Raw genomic sequence first — 17,885 nt, 5'->3', positions numbered from 1 at the left:
CCAGTTTTAACCAGGAGGAGGCCCCGGTGAGAACAGTGAGGAGACGCTATCTAACTTCTGAAGTGGCTGCAAATTTTATTGAGATTTTACAGAGCACTCCTGCTGAAATTTTACCTGCACCTTGTGATTTTATCGTTGATAATTTTAACAGTAAACTGAAGTCAACTCTGGACTCAGTAGCTCCACTTGTAACAAAAACAATAAAAAGGAAACCTACACCCCCGTGGAGAAATAACGATGAGATCAATAAACTGAAAAGAAAATGCAGGAGTGCTGAGAGAAGATGGAGAAAAACTAAATTGACAGTTCATTACGAGATTTTATGTCAACAACTCAAAACCTACAATAATACAGTAAAAAAGGCACGAATTTCCCATTTCTCACAACTCATTTCCAACCATAAAAACAATCCCCGGTTCCTCTTCTCCACCTTTAATATTTTAACAGGCACAAATTTTAATAAAGTTTTTAAGACACCAACAGACGATCTTTGTGAAAACTTTGCAGACCACTTCAGAACTAAAATCAAGGACATCAGATCCTGCCTGTTACCCCAGAAAGTTTTGCCTGTTAACACACCTGGACTGTTGTCCTTGCCTGAGGAGAGACTGGAGAGTTTTGCCCTGGTTGATGCAAGGACACTTGGTCGAGTTTTCTCCCAAGTAAGCCCAACAACCTGCCTTTTAGATCCAATTCCCACATCACTTTTAAAATCACTTTATGGATTCCTTGAGGAGCAGTTTTTAAACATCTTGAATTGCTCTCTTCAGACGGGTGTCTTCCCCACCGCCTTCAAAACGGCGGTGGTGAAGCCCCTTCTGAAGAAGAGCAATTTAGATCCCAACAATCTTAATAATTACCGACCCGTATCCAACTTGCCGTTTTTAAGTAAAATTTTAGAAAAACTGTTTTTTTACCAACTTAATGACTTTTTAAACAGAAATAGCATTTTAGAGAAACATCAGTCTGGCTTTAGGAGGAACCACAGTACCGAGACAGCACTTTTAAAGATTTTAAACGACATCAGGTGGAATTTAGATAACAAGAATCTCACAGTCTTGGTTCTACTGGATCTAAGCTCTGCTTTCGATACAGTGGACCATCACATTTTATTAAATAGACTTAGATACCTGGTCGGCCTCTCTGGTACTGTTCTTAACTGGTTTTGTTCTTATCTCACAGGCCGATGTTTTTATGTAAGTATGGATACATGTTCCTCAGGAACCCATGAAATTGAATGTGGGGCTCCTCAAGGCTCAATCTTAGGTCCACTCCTTTTTAATCTGTACATGCTTCCCCTTGGGGACGTGATCAGGAGGCACGGCATCAGCTTCCATAGTTATGCTGATGATACACAGCTATACATCGCCGTGTCTCCTGATGACTCAGGGCCACTTGATGCCCTTTTTAACTGCACTGTAGACATCAAGTCATGGATGGCAGAGAATTTCCTGCAGCTCAACCAGGACAAAACTGAGGTTTTAGTCATAGGTCCTGAAGGCCAGAGAGAGAAACTTTTACCAAAATTACAGGATATTAAACTAGCCGACTCTGTTAAAAATTTGGGCGTGATTTTTGACTCTGAGCTAAATTTTATCCCACATATTAAAAATATAACAAAAATAGTTTTTTATCACCTTAAGAACATAGCCAGAGTCCGCACGTTTCTCTCTCAGGCCAGTACGGAGGTGCTAATGCATGCTTTTATATCCTGTCGTTTAGATTACTGTAATGCCCTGCTCTCTGGTCTTCCCAAAAAAAGTATTTTAAATCTCCAATTATTACAGAACTCAGCCGCACGTGTGCTGACGAGGACCAGAGGGCGGGAGCACATTACACCGGTTTTAAAGTCGCTGCATTGGCTCCCCGTCCGCTTCAGGATCGATTTTAAGATTCTCTTACTGGTTTTTAAATGTCTTAACGGCTTTGCCCCTTCTTATTTATCTGATCTGCTTTTACCATATCAACCCCCGTGGACCCTGCGGTCCTCCGGCACTGGCCTTTTAGCGAAACCAAAACACAGAACAAAAACCCACGGTGAGGCAGCATTTAGCCACTATGGCCCCCACCTGTGGAACAGCCTGCCGGAGAGCCTCAGGACTGCGGAGACTGTTGATATTTTTAAAAGAAGATTAAAGACGCACCTTTTTAATCAGGCTTTTAACTAATATTGTTAAGCTTTTATTATGTTTTCATCCTTTTAGTCCTATTTTATGTTCTTATTCTTCACCTTTTAACTCCAGTGTTTTGTTTTTATCTTGTTAGTCCTATTTTATGCTCTTAATCTTCAGTTTTTAACTCCAGTGTTATGTTTTATCTTTTAGTCCTATTTTATGGTCTTAGTCTTTAGCTCCAACTCCAGTGTTTCCTCAGGGGGGTCCTCCACACTGGGGGCTGTTTGGGTATGCTGAGGGGGTGCCATCCTTGGGTCCCTTCGACACGGCCGGCTGGGGGGTTCCTCCCTTTTAATGTGGGGGTCCGCCCGTCTAACGGAGTCGGAGGGCCCGGGTGCTGGTCCTCCGATGGCACGGCCTGCAGCTTCTCCCAGTGTGGACGGCCCCAAAGGTGGCGTTTCCTTGTTCCTCAGTACCATGCCATGTCTCCCTAATGTGGGTGATTGTGTGCTTGCGTGTGTGTGTGTGTGGGTCTAGTATGGAGGGTGGGAAGGAGGGGCTTTCTTTTTTCTTCATTGTTTTCCTTTTTAATTGTGGTAATTGTTTTAATTCTGAAAAGCACTTTGTGTCGCATCTCCTTGCAGGAAAAGTGCTCTACAAATAAAGTTGATTTGATTTGATTTGATAAGTGTAATCATGGACTGGCGTTTTTCTTTGATTGGTTCAACAGCCCTATTCACATCATTTGAACCAATATCTTCACAAATTTCTTGATTGTCCAAATGCTTGTGAGACCTGGTATCATGCTGACTGCTATCAGGTGTACCACTCCGACAAATGCCAAAGCAACTTCCTAACAGGCCCTCATTGACACATGTCACACACTCATAGTGATTACCACTCGAGTTGTCCAAATAAATCCCACGACTGGATTCTGACTTTGAACTATATCTCAACCAATGACCACCGTAAAAAGTAAAGATATTTATTCCTAAACTATCCGCTGCAGCCTGAATTTCCACCTCAGTTGCCCAGCTATTGACATATTTCATTTTGGAAACACTAATATACTCTGTCAAACAATTGTACTCACTCCTGAGAAGCTTCTCATAATCTTCACAGTGCTTTTCCATATGTTTAACCACATGGAGTCTAATTTTTCTGTGATTTTTCTGTGTGCCACTCACCGCTTGTGATATGGCACGGAAAAAACAGTTGCCGTCAGCAACAATGCTCTCCTTTTTACAGGGAGCTCCCAAGGGTCCAACACGCAAATTGACAGGCACAGTTTTGACTTCACAATCTATATTCAAAAGTTGGCACACATCTTTGGAGTCATTTTGAAGCATTGGACAAAAGGCATGCTGTGTGGTAACAACACTGACTACTTCGACATCAGATGCACATGTACTAGAAATGTCAGCCATTTTTAACTTTTTGGAAACATCAGTCACCTCCAAGTGACGTTTCCTGTCAGCCACAACAGTCACAACAACACCAGCTATCTCAAAAAGTTTCTCTGTTCCACCAAACCCTGCAGCCAAATTGCTAATGTGATTAGCAAGATCATCGAGACTACCAAAACACAGAACAACACTGGTTCCATCACTGCACACCATGCCATTACAGCTGCGCGAGTGCGAATCCACCAGACAATACTGACCAGCATCACAAATGATGGCACAACTACTTTGACAGACCGTAAAAATGCATGTGCTGTACTTGCCAAACATTGTTTGTAAAGCATCATGCAAAGTGACATGAATCCCGTTTTCAATATAATAGCCAGAAACTACATTGACATCACCTAAAGCATAATCATCCTTAACACAAAACTCTAATTTGTGTCCAGCAATCACCTCCTGTTTGGGCAATTCTGTGGCACACAAAAAGTGGGTAGATTCACCACAACGGCTCATTTAAGAGCCATCCACTTTTCCATAAAGAGCAAAATGTTCCAATGCATTCCACACACCGCAACGCACTGCTTCAGAATAAAACATAAACAAATGGTTGTCGAAAGGATCTGACCGATTAGAATGATGTACAAAATACTACACTCAGAAAATGACCCAGAGCCTTATTAAATATAACAATAATAAAGTTTACTAACTTAGTAAAACCTCTGAAAATCATTTAATCGCTTACATAAATAAATGCTTAAGTCCAGAGCTTAAGCTTGGTGACGTAGACCGTCATGACGTGCCCCCTTCGCGGCCAAAGGGGTGGAGTTATGATAGGTCTCTTGGCAGTTTCCGGCAACACAACTCCAACGAAGGTATGGAAACACGGCAAGTTATATGGACGACAATACATCGGTAAGTACAGCACTTGCAATTTTTAAACTAATAGCGACCCCGTCTTCCTTCAAATACGCTGGGTGTTGTTTTTTTAATGTCACCGCTATTCTGTTGTGCGTAAGCTAACTTTAGCTATGTTTGCTAGCCACCAAATTGCTCAGCTAACATGGTTCGTTGGGCGAACATACTTTAACAGGTAACGGACCATCGAACCGGAAAAGTTACGCTTTTAACGGCGCTCTCTTTATGTGTGTACGCCGTGTTTTGCTTAGTTTTACTTTGTGTTTTTATAACATGTCGATATGCTCCGGAATCTCTTGTAGGAACAGCCGAGGTACTTCTGGAGCTCATTACAAATGTAATACAAGAGTTTTCAGCATTCGTTTTCTACCCCTCACCCACACGAAGGTTGCGGGGGGTGCTGGAGTCTACTTAGAATTAAATTTGCATGTTTTTGGAATGTGGGAGGAAACCGGAGTACCCGGAGAAAACCCACGCATGCACGGGGAGAACATGCAAACTCCACACAGAGATGGGCAACAGTATTCATTAAAATTATTTATTCATGGTTTCATATACAAAATATTAATTCAAATTATGAATTAATGCATGTATTTTGTAATTATATTTGCAGATATAATTCATGTCAATGTGCATTTTTGGCAGGCAAGTGATTAGCGTGCAGACCTCACAGCAATCGATGAGCAATCGAAAATGAATGCATGAATGAATGTGCATTATAATTCATTCTTTACAACTGTGGATTTAAAACGCAATCCAAAAACGATGTACATGAAATTAGACAGCACTTTTAAAAACAAACCATCCTAACACTGTTTATGCTCCTTTTTAAGGTGGCGGCCCGTGGCCTGACAATGTAGGCGCTGCACATTGGAGGATACTTCAGAAGGGGAGCTTCTCAAGCATTACCAAGTCAAGCACAGTATTTATGGATGTGGCTGTAAGTACCCTGTCTTCATTTAAGATGTCCTTGCTCCCTTAAAACATGGAACAGTGGTGAAGTGGTATTCTTCCTCGCTATCCTCCAGGAGCTGAACCAAAACCAACTAATCACCAATTAAAGAAGAGCGACAGCCCAGTCATTAAGGACTTGATGTGGAGAACTTTTGCACATAGAGGAACATACAACATACACATGAGCATCAGTGACATGAAGCACAGGTGGCCTACCTTGTTTAATGTCTCACAGGTGAGTATTTGGATTTTTGTGTTAAACACATTAAGGACTGTAAACAACTACTGTATGTTTCACAGTTCTACTTAAGTATGCACTTCACTTTTTGTTGTCACTGATTTTTTGTATCTTCTTTCATATCTCTCTTTCAGGAGAGGAAGGTGCCAGAATGGAGGCGAAAGGACACCAAAACTGTTATCCTTGTTTGCAGCGAAGAAAAATGTTGTCAGAGCAAGAATTCAAGCACAGACGAACAATCTATTTCAGGTATTAAAACCATCCTCCACCTATTCAATTTGTACTTTACTTGCAATAGTCATCATTCCACCTGTCTCATTCACATTTCTCTCCATTCTCTGTTCACATCATACAGCTGACATTTATCTTTTCTGACTCTCCCTCCTATTTATTACTCATCCTTTCCTCCCGTCTTTCTCAAAGGAGCTGTACGTATGTACGAAATTCACATCAAGTAAACAAAATATCGCACAATATGTCTGTCATCAGAGACTAAGAAAACATGTTAATTTGAAATAAAGATGTGACAACAAGCCTTCTGCAGGTGCACAGCGCACAGACACAATGTCAGGGCGGTGAAAGTAAAATAATAACCCGCACAGCACCTGACTGACATGACCTCTGCTTTTAGTTACTGTGACTGATAGTAAGAAGCTAAATACTCGTCCATCCTACCCGCTTAAGCCACAGAAGCCTGAATAGATATCACTGTGACAACAGATACTGCCGCTTCATTCCTGCTGCTAGTTGCAATACAGATTTTTTTATTTCACTCCAGCAACAGCCACAATAGCCACAATCTTACATACAGCCCCTTGAACAGTTTTTGAATGTCTCTTTTCTATTGTAATGTAATTCATTTGCATGCTATGGAGTAGCAAAGTTCCCACCAAGAGGCCACTCTGGGCCAGACACCTACAGACCGCCATGCATACTGTGTGTTGTCTGACCCCTTTGTTTTGCAAAGGTAATAAAACCACCAGAGCTATGTATTTATTTCAGGCATTCTCTATCCTACTTAGGATGATAGAATTTTTTTCCACAACAATTGCACACAAAGATGGAGCTGCTTTTTGTATGCCATAAAGCACATATGTCAAAGTTAAGTCCCACAGGCCACATCAGGCCCGCGAGAGGGTTTTACCTGGCCCGCGTGATGATATTAATCTAATATTAAATTCAGCCCGCAGATAAACTGTACTACATTTCCCACAATGCAACAGGGACGCGTGTGCAAGAGCATAGCGGGAGGCATCTTAATTTATTCAGCAGTCATTCAGCATCAGTCATTAGCACAACATCAAAAGTTAATTTACAGATACCCATCAACAATGGCTAAATGGAAGGTGGACAGTGAAAACAAGGGCTTTCAAACAAGGTGGGAGTTAGAGTACATGTCACAGAGGTAGCTGGAAAACCTGTGTGTCTTCTATGTGGACAAAGTGTGGCGGTGATGAAAGAATATAATATGACATGGCTGAAATTAAAAATGACTGACAGAGTCATAAGAAAATATTGCTTTATTTATCCAATCATATGGTAATATATTTGTTATGTTTTCAGTAAGTTAAATCTTGGTTTTAATGAAGATTGGACAGTCCGGCCCTCGGCTTATGGCCAAATGTTTTATTTAGCCCTCCGTCCACTTGACTTTGACACCCCTGCCATAAAGCAGCTGTGGACAACAGAACAGAGTACGTGCTATTTCTCTTGTGAGGTGCAAGTTGAACGTGAACTCCTAACAGCTGTCTTTACAATATCTGCAGGATGCCGGGGATGGATCAACCAGCATTCAAGAAAAGATGGCATAGTGATTGAGGGCAGCACCGAACACAGCACTCTTGGGGATCTTAGCAAGGCCTGCTACTATCTGATGGGACTGACGTATGCCAAGACCTGCGATTCCCCGAGACCCTGTCATCCAGTTTTATGGTGTTCCAGTTAGTACTGCTGGATCTGGATTTATGGAAACCTTTCAAAGACTTTGCCAACGAAATGTTGTTGCCTGGCTCCCGTAAAGTGAATGGTTGTCTATATGTGCCCTGTGATTGGCTGGCCACCATTCCACGGTGTACCCCGCCGCTCGCCCGTAGACAGCTGGGATAGGCTCCAGCACCCGTAAGGACAAAGCAGGAGAAAATGAATGGATGTTGTTGGCGGCTTTCTGAGTGATTTTTGGTTGGTGAAGTTTACCTGTCCTAAGTATAGAAGTTTCATGTGTTAATGTTTATTCAAGTGTCTTAAGGTCATGAAAATGTCATTCTTTCTGCATTTCAGCCATGTGTTGCAACAATTTCTACCAGATGCTCATATGCTCGTTTTGATGTTGATGTACCCTGAGGTTATATAATTCAAATGGAGATTTCTCAGACTATGTCCAATAATGATGGCAAGATGTCACCCCGTGAGGCTTTGAACCATTTCAATCAACTGGTTTGACAAATGATTCATTTCTTCAAGCTTCATGTGCACACGAAACCACCTGCTGGCCTTGGATAGAATTACATGCGGCTGTATCTTCATGTGTGATGCATTAAATGCTGATCTGTTTTGGCTCTAGGATATGATTATGTACTACAAAACATTGTAGAACCACTTAATTAACCTAAAAAGCGTAAGATTAAATATACAGTATATATAACATACTGAATGTTTTATTGTCCATCAATGCCATGTATCGTGATATGGCTATCTTCATCATGGTTTTATGTCACCTGGCGGCCATGGTTTCAGGGAAAGTGCTTGTGTAACTAAAAGATGTATGCTTGTGTAACCTGGATAGAATATGAAAGATATAATTATTTTTTTATTCAATAATATTTTTTTATTAACAATTTTTGGTTTCAGGCGATTCCTCTTTTTTGATACATGTCGACAATGAATCGACAAACTATCCACACGCTCAACAGACTGACTCTCACCACAAAACCCCACATTTTAATGTTTAAGCCTGAGGGGTTTATATCGCCGACTGATAGGAAAACATCGCGGCAAATTCTAAACGTTTTCCGGAATCCGTCACGTGGTACAGCCGGGCAGCGAGGCTTCGGACGTCATCGATTCAGGCCCCTCCCCTCAATGAATCACCCCTCGGTCCACGCTTCCGGGAAGTGCCCACTCAATAACTCGACACACGCTTTGAGGCCCCGGCACCTCTTGTAAAGTCACTACTGTTCAAAGATGAAATAGATATTTTATCTTTGTCAAAGGAGACTAATACATGTTTAGCGTATTTTTTCATGGTTTTTGTTTGTTTCAAATATTGACTTGAAGTACTGAAAAAGATTAAAGAAATATGCATTATACATCATCAAGTTCATATTTTTTCTCTATTTGATAGTCCATTATTACATTCTGTTAAAGACAGAGTAAATGGAGCAGATTTGTTTTCTTCTATAATAAAAAATCATCTCATTTTCATTTACAACTTGCTGAGATTGTGATGTTAGAACTGTCACGGTTCGGCTCGAGAGCTTTAAAGTTCGACCCCAGGATGCAGAGAGCAGGACCAATAGCAGGTAAATAATATTTATTGCTTGCAATAATTGCAGCAGCAGGAAAAGCAACTCAGGTAGCAAACGGACAAACGACAATAATCCCACCAAGGGAGACGCACACACCAGAACTAAATAGACACTCAAATTAGGGACAGGTGTGGGTAACTAAGACAACGGAGGCAGACAGGGAAAAACAGGAAGTCAAACCAAAATAAGAGCGTGCCAAAAGGAAACCAAAGCCCAGACCGTAAACTCAAACCCAAACTGTCACTTAGGACCCCACACAGGGCGTGACAAGAACATCATTACACATGGTTACTGTGCGATATATATATATATATATATATATATATATTTGTTTTTTTCTACGGAACTGTCGCTCTTTCAAGGTGGAATTGATGTGCAGTTCATGAGCAAAAAATATCACATTAATTATAAAAACAACAGAAATGGTGTAATATACAATTTATTAAAATAACGTCAACACATCTGGAGCGTCGAAGAATGTCGCCTAACTGTCTGGTGTCCAGCAATGTCACGCCCATGACATGGTCACATGACACAGTATTATAAATAAGAAGCCATTTGGTCATTTTTTATTTCCACCTCAGTCGCCTCCCAATTAACACAGCTGAAAGGTAAGTGCTTTCTTATTATTTGCCCTTATTTTGACCATTGAATGCAATTCATGTTTAAGTCAATGTGAACATCTGCACATTTTATCATCTCTTTTTGTGTCTAGAATGGCCAGCTCTTCTTCTCCGGCGAAATCGCCCACATCCACCAACCCGGAGGTGCAAGCTTTGCGCACCAAATGCCAATTGTTGTGTGTAAGTATTTGGATGATTTTATTCGTTCATATCATTATTATTCTGATGCTAGAAAATATTGTATTCTTTCTATAGTTCTACATTTCAACAGAATAATATTTGTTATTAATAATAATAATAATAATAATAATACATTTTATTTGTATAGCGCTTTTCAAGATACTCAAAGACACTTTACAGAAGAATGGAGTTGAATAGAGCAAGTAAACAGAATAAAAGACACACCAAGATACAACATTCATTGGATAGTACACAGTTAAAAAAGCGGGGCGGGGCACAGCAGTCAGATATAGAAGGTTAGACATTAAAAACAGATTTAAAGAGGTGGGTTTTGAGTTGTTTTTTGAAGGTGGGAAGGTCAGGGCAAGCACGGAGTGAGTGGGGCAAAGAGTTCCAGAGAGTGGGGGCAGCGATGGAGAAGGCTCTGTCTCCCCAGGTTCGGAGCTTGGTCTTACAGGGGAGTGCCAGGAGGTTGGAGTCTGAGGAGCGAAGGGGACGCGGGGGATTATGTGGATGGAGGAGGTCTGTGAGATATGGGGGGGTCAGATCGTGGAGGGCTTTGTAGGTGATGAGAAGAATTTTGAAGTGAATGCGTTGGGGGACGGGAAGCCAGTGGAGGTTTTGGAGGACAGGGGTAATGTGTTCACGGGAGCGGGTGGAGGTGAGGAGGCGGGCAGCGGAGTTCTGAATATATTGTAGTTTGTTGAGGGTTTTGGATGGTGTACCGTAGAGAATGCTGTTGCAGTAGTCGATTCTGGAGGTGATGAATGCATGGATTAGGGATTCAGCGGCAGAGAATGTAAGTGATGGACGGAGTCGGGCTATGTTCTTAAGATGAAAGAATGCAGTCCGGGTTAACTGTTTGATGTGGGGTTCAAATGAAAGGGTGGGGTCTAGGAGGATACCAAGGTTGCGGATGAGCGGGGATGGAGTGAGGGTGGCGCTGTCAAATTGAAGATGGAAATTATGGGTGGGCGCCGTGGTGTTTTTGGGACCGATGATGATAATATCTGTTTTGTCACTATTAAGTTTGAGAAAATTTTGTTCCATCCAAGTTTTGATATCAGCTAAGCAGTTGGTGAGGGTGGAGTAGATGTTGGAGTTGATGGAGGTGGTAGAAATGTATAGTTGAATATCATCAGCGTAGCTGTGGAAATTGAGGCCATGTCGACGGATGATATTGCCAAGTGGAAGGATGTAGAGGATGAAGAGAAGAGGACCAAGCACCGAACCTTGGGGAACACCTTGAGGTAAAGGGGCTATGGAGGAGGAGCAGCTATTTATGTGCACAAACTGTTGACGGTTGGTGAGGTATGATTGGAGCCAGGACAGAGCAGAATCGGTGATATTGAGGCTGGTTTTGAGGCGGGACAGGAGGATAGAGTGGCTAATGGTGTCAAAGGCTGCGGTGAGGTCTAGGAGGATGAGGATGGTAAGATGGCCGGAATCGGAGGAGAGAAGAAGATCATTGGTGATTTTAAGAAGAGCTGTTTCAGTGCTGTGTTTGGGACGGAAACCGGACTGGAAGGATTCAAACAGGCTGTTGGAGTTGAGGTGAGATTGAAGTTGAGCAGCTATGACACGTTCAAGGATTTTGGACAGAAAGGGGAGGTTGGATATGGGACGGAAATTGGAGAGGTTATTGGGATCGAGACCAGACTTTTTGAGTGTGGGGGTGATTGCCGCCAGCTTGAGAGACTGTGGGACGGATCCAGTGATAATGGAGGAGTTAATGATACTTGTGATCAGCGGGGAGATGATGTGGAGGCAGGGTTTGATGAATGAAGAAGGGATAGGATCCAGGGAGCATGTTGGAGTCTTCATACCGGTTAGTATTTTAGTGAGTTGCACGGGTGAGATAGGTGTAAATTTGGAGAGTCGTTGGGTGGAGCCAAATAGTGGAGGGTCAGGAGGAAGCGAGTGAGTCGAGGGGGGGTTTAGGGAGCTGTATATTTTGGTAATTTTGGACTGGAAGTAGGTTAAGAAGTTGTTGCATTTGGTGGTGGTGAAGGATGAGGAGGAGTTGTCATTTGGCTTTAGCAGTGTGTTGATTGTTGAAAAGAGGGATTTAGGATTGTTGGAACTAGATGTAATCAGATTGGAGTAGTATCGTGAGCGGGCAGTGTTTAAGGCATCTTTATATTGCTGTAGAAAGTCTGTGTAAGCTTGAAGATGAACAGTTAGGCCAGATTTCTTGTACAGTCTCTCAAGCTGGCGTTTACGGGTCTTCATATTATGGAGCTGAGGGGTGTACCAGGGGGCAGTGTGGGAGAAGGAGACCAATTTGGTTTTTTTAGGGGCCAGTTCATCAAGACAGGAGGAAAGGGTATTGTTGTAGTAGGAGACAAGTTCAGAGGGGTCCTCAGACAGCGGGGGAGGGGAGATAGCAAATTTTGTGGTTAGAAGTGAGGTAAGGGCATGAGGGTTGATGGATTTGAGATTCCTGAAGGTTATTTGACGTTTGATTTTTGAGACACTAAGAGATGTGTGTAAATCAAATGTGATGGCCAGATGGTCTGATATGTGCAGGTTATGGCTAGTGAGGTTGTGAATATTGATACCAGTAGTGCAGACAAGATCCAGGATGTGTCCTCTGGTGTGGGTGGGGAAGTTAACTTGTTGAGTGATGGAGAAACAGCTGAGAAGATCAAGGAATTCTGGCGCAGGTTTGGAGTTGGAATTGTCAATATGAAGGTTGAAATCACCGAGCAGAAGGATGGATGATGAGATTGCATTTAATTGGGTGATGAGGTCCGTAAAATCTGATAGGAAAGAAGAGTTTGGTTTTGGGGGGCGATAGATGACAGCAGTGACAAGGGGGGATGGACCGGACAGTTTGAAGGCAGTGAATTCGAAGGAGTGAACATTTTGGAGGGATATTGGAGTGACTTTGATGTCCTTTTTATATATGACTGCTGTGCCACCGCCACGTCCGTCGGGACGGGCGTTTTCAAGGTAAGTAAATCCAGGAAGTGTTGCTTGGTTTAGGGAGAAATAGTCCAAAGGTTTGTGCCAGGTTTCTGTCAAACAGAGGAAGTCCAGTTTATTGTCAGTGATGTATTCATTTAGAATGAGAGCCTTGTTGTTAAGAGAGCGTACATTTAGGAGGGATAATTTGAGATTATAAGAGTTCATCATTTGATCTTGGCTGCGGGAGAGTGGGCGGAGATTTATTAAATTTGCATGTTTATTGTTGTAATAGCGGAGTCCAGTCGGGCGGTATGACCAGTGGGATGGGATCTTGTTTGTAGGTGAAAGAACAGGCTGAAAAGTAGAGCAAGCAGTAGCAGGGTGCAGTGAACGCTGTGGCCTGCAGGAGGAGCTGTGGGTAAAATTGTAGCCGGATATGGAAGAAGAAAAAGAAAAAGAAAAAGGGGGGCGTGTCTGACCAAATGTAAATAGTCACGCACTGTGAACAGCGTGTTGTAAGTGTACTGTTAAAATCCGACTGCCAAGCTTGCTAGGATGGAGGCCGTCAGGATTAAAAAAGGATTTCCGGCCCCAAAAAAGATCGAAGTTGTCAATATAGTTAAGAGAGAGGGAGTTTGTAGCAGACTGGAGCCAGGTGTGGAGGGAGAGAATACGACTGAATATACCATACCCGCAGTTGTGAGGTGAGAGAGGGCCACTAATGAAGATAGTCTTGCCAGTTTTGCGAAGGAACTGAAAAAGATTATTGAACTGCACTTTGGTAATTTCAGACTGACGGCGGAAGGCATCAACGCAGCCAACGTGTACAATTATTCTACGGACAGATGGGGGGAGAGATCGCTCAACAATGTCAACAAGCTTTGAGTGGATGAGGGGGACAGTGGCTCCGGGGAAACAGTATGTTATGGCGTTGAAGAAGCGAATGTTCCTCGTGATGGAGTCCCCAATGATGATGGTGGTTGGAGGGAAGAGGGGACGGGGCGGTGCCGAAGAAGCCTGGACAGGTGGCAGCGGCAGTGTCACATGGGGTGGCGGGGTCACATGGGGTGGGGGCGACTCCGCAGCTGGAATGGTAGAAGTTAAAGAGGCAAGATGGCGCCGTGGTGCAGGGGTGAAGTTCACAACAGAGACGCGACGAGAGCTTTTTGGCCTGGGTGACAGTTTAGCTGGGGTGGAGGTCGCCAAGGACTTGGGTTTATCCCCCGGCAAGACGGCTGCGGCGTTAAGAGCTGCCGGGGGGACAGCGAGGGAAACATCCGGCCGATCGTGGAGGACATCATGCAGCGGGAGAGGTGGACTATCCGTTGAGGCAGCGAGAGAGGCTTGATGTGTGGTAGATTCGGACTGTGGAGATGGGAGACGGAAAGTGATGGTGTCCATTAGGAGTTCAGCCTCGCGGACCCTGTGCATGGTAGTAATGCGCTTCTCCAACTCGTGGATTTTTCCCAGGAGGATCGAGCAGTCAGGGCAGCCGGAAGTGGAGGTAAGTGGGGCCATGGTGGGTAAGGTTGACGCAAAGGCTCCAATGGAGCCCTCTGTGTAGAAACGGCGTCGTGTTCACAACTGAGAAGTAGCAACAGTGCAGAATATGAAAGAGCGAGACTTACAAACAAGGGCCCAGAAAAGGGCCCAACTGTAGAGAATACACTTCTGACATTCGCGGAAACTCAGAGCAGCAGGTAGAATGAAGATTTCAGGAGATCCACGTTAGCCAGTTAGCCGGTTGTAGTGACAGCACTTCCGGGTGTAGTGACATTTCGATTGTGCATTTCGATGTCCGTGTACACTTCATTTTGTCGTAAAAAACATGATGCCATGGGTTACCATCAATTACTGTGAATAATGTGTTGTTATCTGTCTGTTTTGACACTACTCGTGCCAGGACCCTTGCGTGTCCCGGGAAGACTTATATTCACAAAGTTACGTGCTGGCCGAGACCTTCATAGGCTTCGCTGCCAGACGTGTCAGGGGCAAACGGCTGATGGCAGAACAGGTGGAAAAAAATCAAGCCACCATCAGCCAGCTTGAGGAAGCCTTGGCAGAGGCGAATTGACGCAGCAGAGGGGCAACAGCGTCTGAACCTAAATGGTGAGATATTTCATATTTCATTGATGACAAGTTGTATATTGTGTTGATGTTGCAATATTGCCATATTTATGCGTAACATTATGTATGATTCTGATGATATATTGTAGTTGTTAATGCGGTGGATGTTATAGTGTTTCACCGCTAGATGTCACTCATGTGTTATTTCTTCTAAACAGACACCCGTGACTGTGCGACACAAACAGACGACGAGAAAAACACCGAAAGACAGGATAAACGTCCAGAAAAAACACGTCCGGAAAAGAGACAAAAAAAAAACAAATAAACATCCCCCATTCCACAAACATGTTAGGTTAATTGGCGACTCCAAATTGTCCATAGGTATGAATATGAGTGTGAACGTTTTTTATCTGTATTATTAATAAATTGTTGTTGTTATGTTGTGCTTTGGATTGTTGAATTTTTGTATGTTACATAATTAAACGTGTTTTGTTTTGTTCGTACGCGACTTTGTTTAAATCTCTTTAGCTTTCATCTGGTATTCCACAACATGTTAGTTATTTTTACAAAGCCGGTCTTTATTCATTTTGACACACGTAATAAGGTTTAAGTAGACTTTACAAAACACACCAACAAATACATTGCTCAGACATCTCACTTTGCATATGAACTTCACCCATGAAGTACTCGTGGGTGTTAAAAAACACGGGGAGAACCTAAATATGCCCATTTGCTGAAAAGGGATGTTTCCGGTAAAGACATTACTCATTATAAGACCCACAACAAAGTCTCAGGAAGCGGCTGGAGCGCTCCACATCGCCCCCTTCCGGATAAATATGGTGCATGGTGAATTCCGCTCCGAGCGCCTCTGTTTTTTTCTACCGGACACGCCGATGCCGGGTGCTGGGTCCTAGCGCCCGTCGACTCGCGTGCCTGTCAACTCTCGCGCACCCCCAGTGGCATGGGGTGCGGTATGTTCAATTGATAGGAATTTTTGGTTGCGCCATGAAATGTGGGCGTGGCGGGTCGCCTTGCATGCTGAGCAGACTGTAAACGTTAATAAGTTGGCTTCACGTGGTCAGATCTTCATCATACTTGGTACATGTGATCATGGCCTCACCTCAACGATCCACATAGGTCACTTCCTGATTTCGGCGCAGCCCCCCCTATTGGCAACAACTAGCCTAACGATTAGTCTTCTTCTGGCAGGAGATTGATCAGATGGACATAAAGGTCACAAGGTCCATGACTGGCAGTCTGGTGAAGACTGTTGATGGACCGTGATCTGGATAAAGCACACGTGGTGGGCGTGGCCTGGCGGTGAATGCTCAAACCTCGCCATTGACCCTCAAAGGGTCATAATTAGCCTGCAGAATATAGCATGTGGTTGAAAACTTATAGGGGGGTCACAATCCAAGCCTGAGGGCCCTGGTGGGGCCCCCATATGAAACCAAGCCAAATTGACTCACTAGCGCCACCTAGAAGTTTTAAAATAATTATCCCTCGCCTCCCGTTGCACGGATCATCATGATTTTCGAAGGAGACATCACTCATGCTAGGACGCACAAAAAAGTCTCATGAACCCATGTTCAAAAACCGACAGGAAATCGGCCATTTTGCTTGGCGGCGTCCAATTGGGGGCAAGGGGTCATATCTCACCAAACTCTTCCTATGGGGGTTCCATCAATGGACACTACACAAATGGCCAATGTTAAAATCCGAAGGATTTTGGGCTGCTCTTTAGGATGTGGGCGTGGCACGCCTTCAAACTACGATGTTTAGATTCTGGCCTTGCCTTGAAGCAATGTACATCAAAGTCAATACACAGTTTGACTGACAGACTGATGATGTCAGTCGATGGACTATGATGTGTGTAAAGCACATGTGGTGGGCGTGGCCACGTGTCACGTGTTGCACGTATCACTATGATTTTCGGTGGAGACGTCTATCATGACAGGACGCACCTAACGCTCCAGAACCCATGTTCAAAACACAGCGCCACCAACTGGTGGAAATGTATATCTGCCGTAACTTCCTGATTCATGGTCAGATTGTCTTGATTTTTTTTTTTTGGTGTGTTGGGTCAATCTCTGGTCTGTTATACTGTGTGTACATACACCTATAGCGCCACCAACTGGTGGAAATGTATATCTGCCGTAACTTCCTCCCACATGGTCGGATCTGCCCGAATTTTTTTCTGGTGGTTCGGGGTACCTTCTGGTCTATGACAGTGTGTGTACATACGCTATAGCGCCTCCAACTGGTGGATATGTATATCAGCTGTAACTTCATTCCACATGGTCGGATCGGTCCCAAATTTTTTCTGGTGGTTCGGGGTACCCTCTGGTCTATGACTGTGTGTATACATACACTCTATAACGCCACCAACTGGTGGAAATGTATATAGCCGTAACTTCCTTCCACATGGTCGGATCGTCTCTAAATTTTTTTTGGTCGGTCGGGTCACCCTCCACTCTTTGAATCTGCGTGTCCATAGACTCTATAGCGCCACCAACTGGTGGAAATGTATATCTGCCGTAACTTCCTCCCACATGGTCGGATCTGCCCGAATTTTTTTCTGGTGGTTCGGGTTACCCTTTGGTCTATGACAGTGTGTGTACATACGCTATAGCGCCACCAACTGGTGGAAATGTATATCAGCCGTAACTTCCTTCTGCACGGTCGGATCGGCACCTAATTTTTTCTGGTGGTTCGGGGTACCCTCCGGTCCGTTACCGTGTGGGCGCATAGACTGTATAGCGCCACCCACAGGCGGAAACGTATATCCGCCGCAAGTACCTACCGCACGGTCCGATCGTCGCAAATTTTTTTATGGCGGTTCGGGGCGTCGGACGGGACGTGACCGCGCACCCGCCTCGCCGCCGGCGTCGCCCACTCCTGGCGGAAAATTGCAAGTGCCGTAACTCCCTTAGCGCTTATCCCATCGCCGCGGT

The 17,885-nt window shown here is 43.9% G+C and overlaps 1 protein-coding gene and 1 long non-coding RNA gene across 2 annotated transcripts; one reads left to right on the top strand and one right to left on the bottom strand.

Annotated features, from left to right (window-relative positions):
- Window positions 1-4,332: 4,332 nt before the first annotated feature.
- LOC131129640 (uncharacterized) lies at window positions 4,333-7,884 on the top strand. The gene is made up of 5 exons (XR_009129860.1): window positions 4,333-4,432; window positions 5,269-5,375; window positions 5,464-5,624; window positions 5,762-5,876; window positions 7,394-7,884. It is a non-coding gene; the product is annotated as an uncharacterized LOC131129640 (long non-coding RNA).
- A 5,435-nt stretch (window positions 7,885-13,319) lies between these two features.
- LOC131130075 (uncharacterized) lies at window positions 13,320-16,167 on the bottom strand. The gene is made up of 2 exons (XM_058074167.1): window positions 16,052-16,167; window positions 13,320-14,448 (listed from the first exon to the last, which is right to left on the bottom strand). Exon 2 carries the CDS (start codon window positions 14,380-14,382, stop codon window positions 13,357-13,359), a length of 1,026 nt encoding a protein of 341 aa, XP_057930150.1. The 5' UTR covers window positions 14,383-14,448; window positions 16,052-16,167; the 3' UTR covers window positions 13,320-13,356.
- Window positions 16,168-17,885: the final 1,718 nt, after the last annotated feature.

This window comes from Doryrhamphus excisus, chromosome 5 (genome assembly GCF_030265055.1).
Source record: "Doryrhamphus excisus isolate RoL2022-K1 chromosome 5, RoL_Dexc_1.0, whole genome shotgun sequence".
Classification (NCBI taxonomy): domain Eukaryota; kingdom Metazoa; phylum Chordata; class Actinopteri; order Syngnathiformes; family Syngnathidae; genus Doryrhamphus; species Doryrhamphus excisus.
Note: the sequence above shows the minus strand (reverse complement) of the source record. Positions and strands in the feature narration are given on the sequence as shown.

Bases quoted from the DNA above. Each gene is read 5' to 3' on its own strand.
- LOC131130075 (XM_058074167.1), bottom strand. From the start codon at position 14,382: ATGGCCCCACTTACCTCCACTTCCGGCTGCCCTGACTGCTCGATCCTC.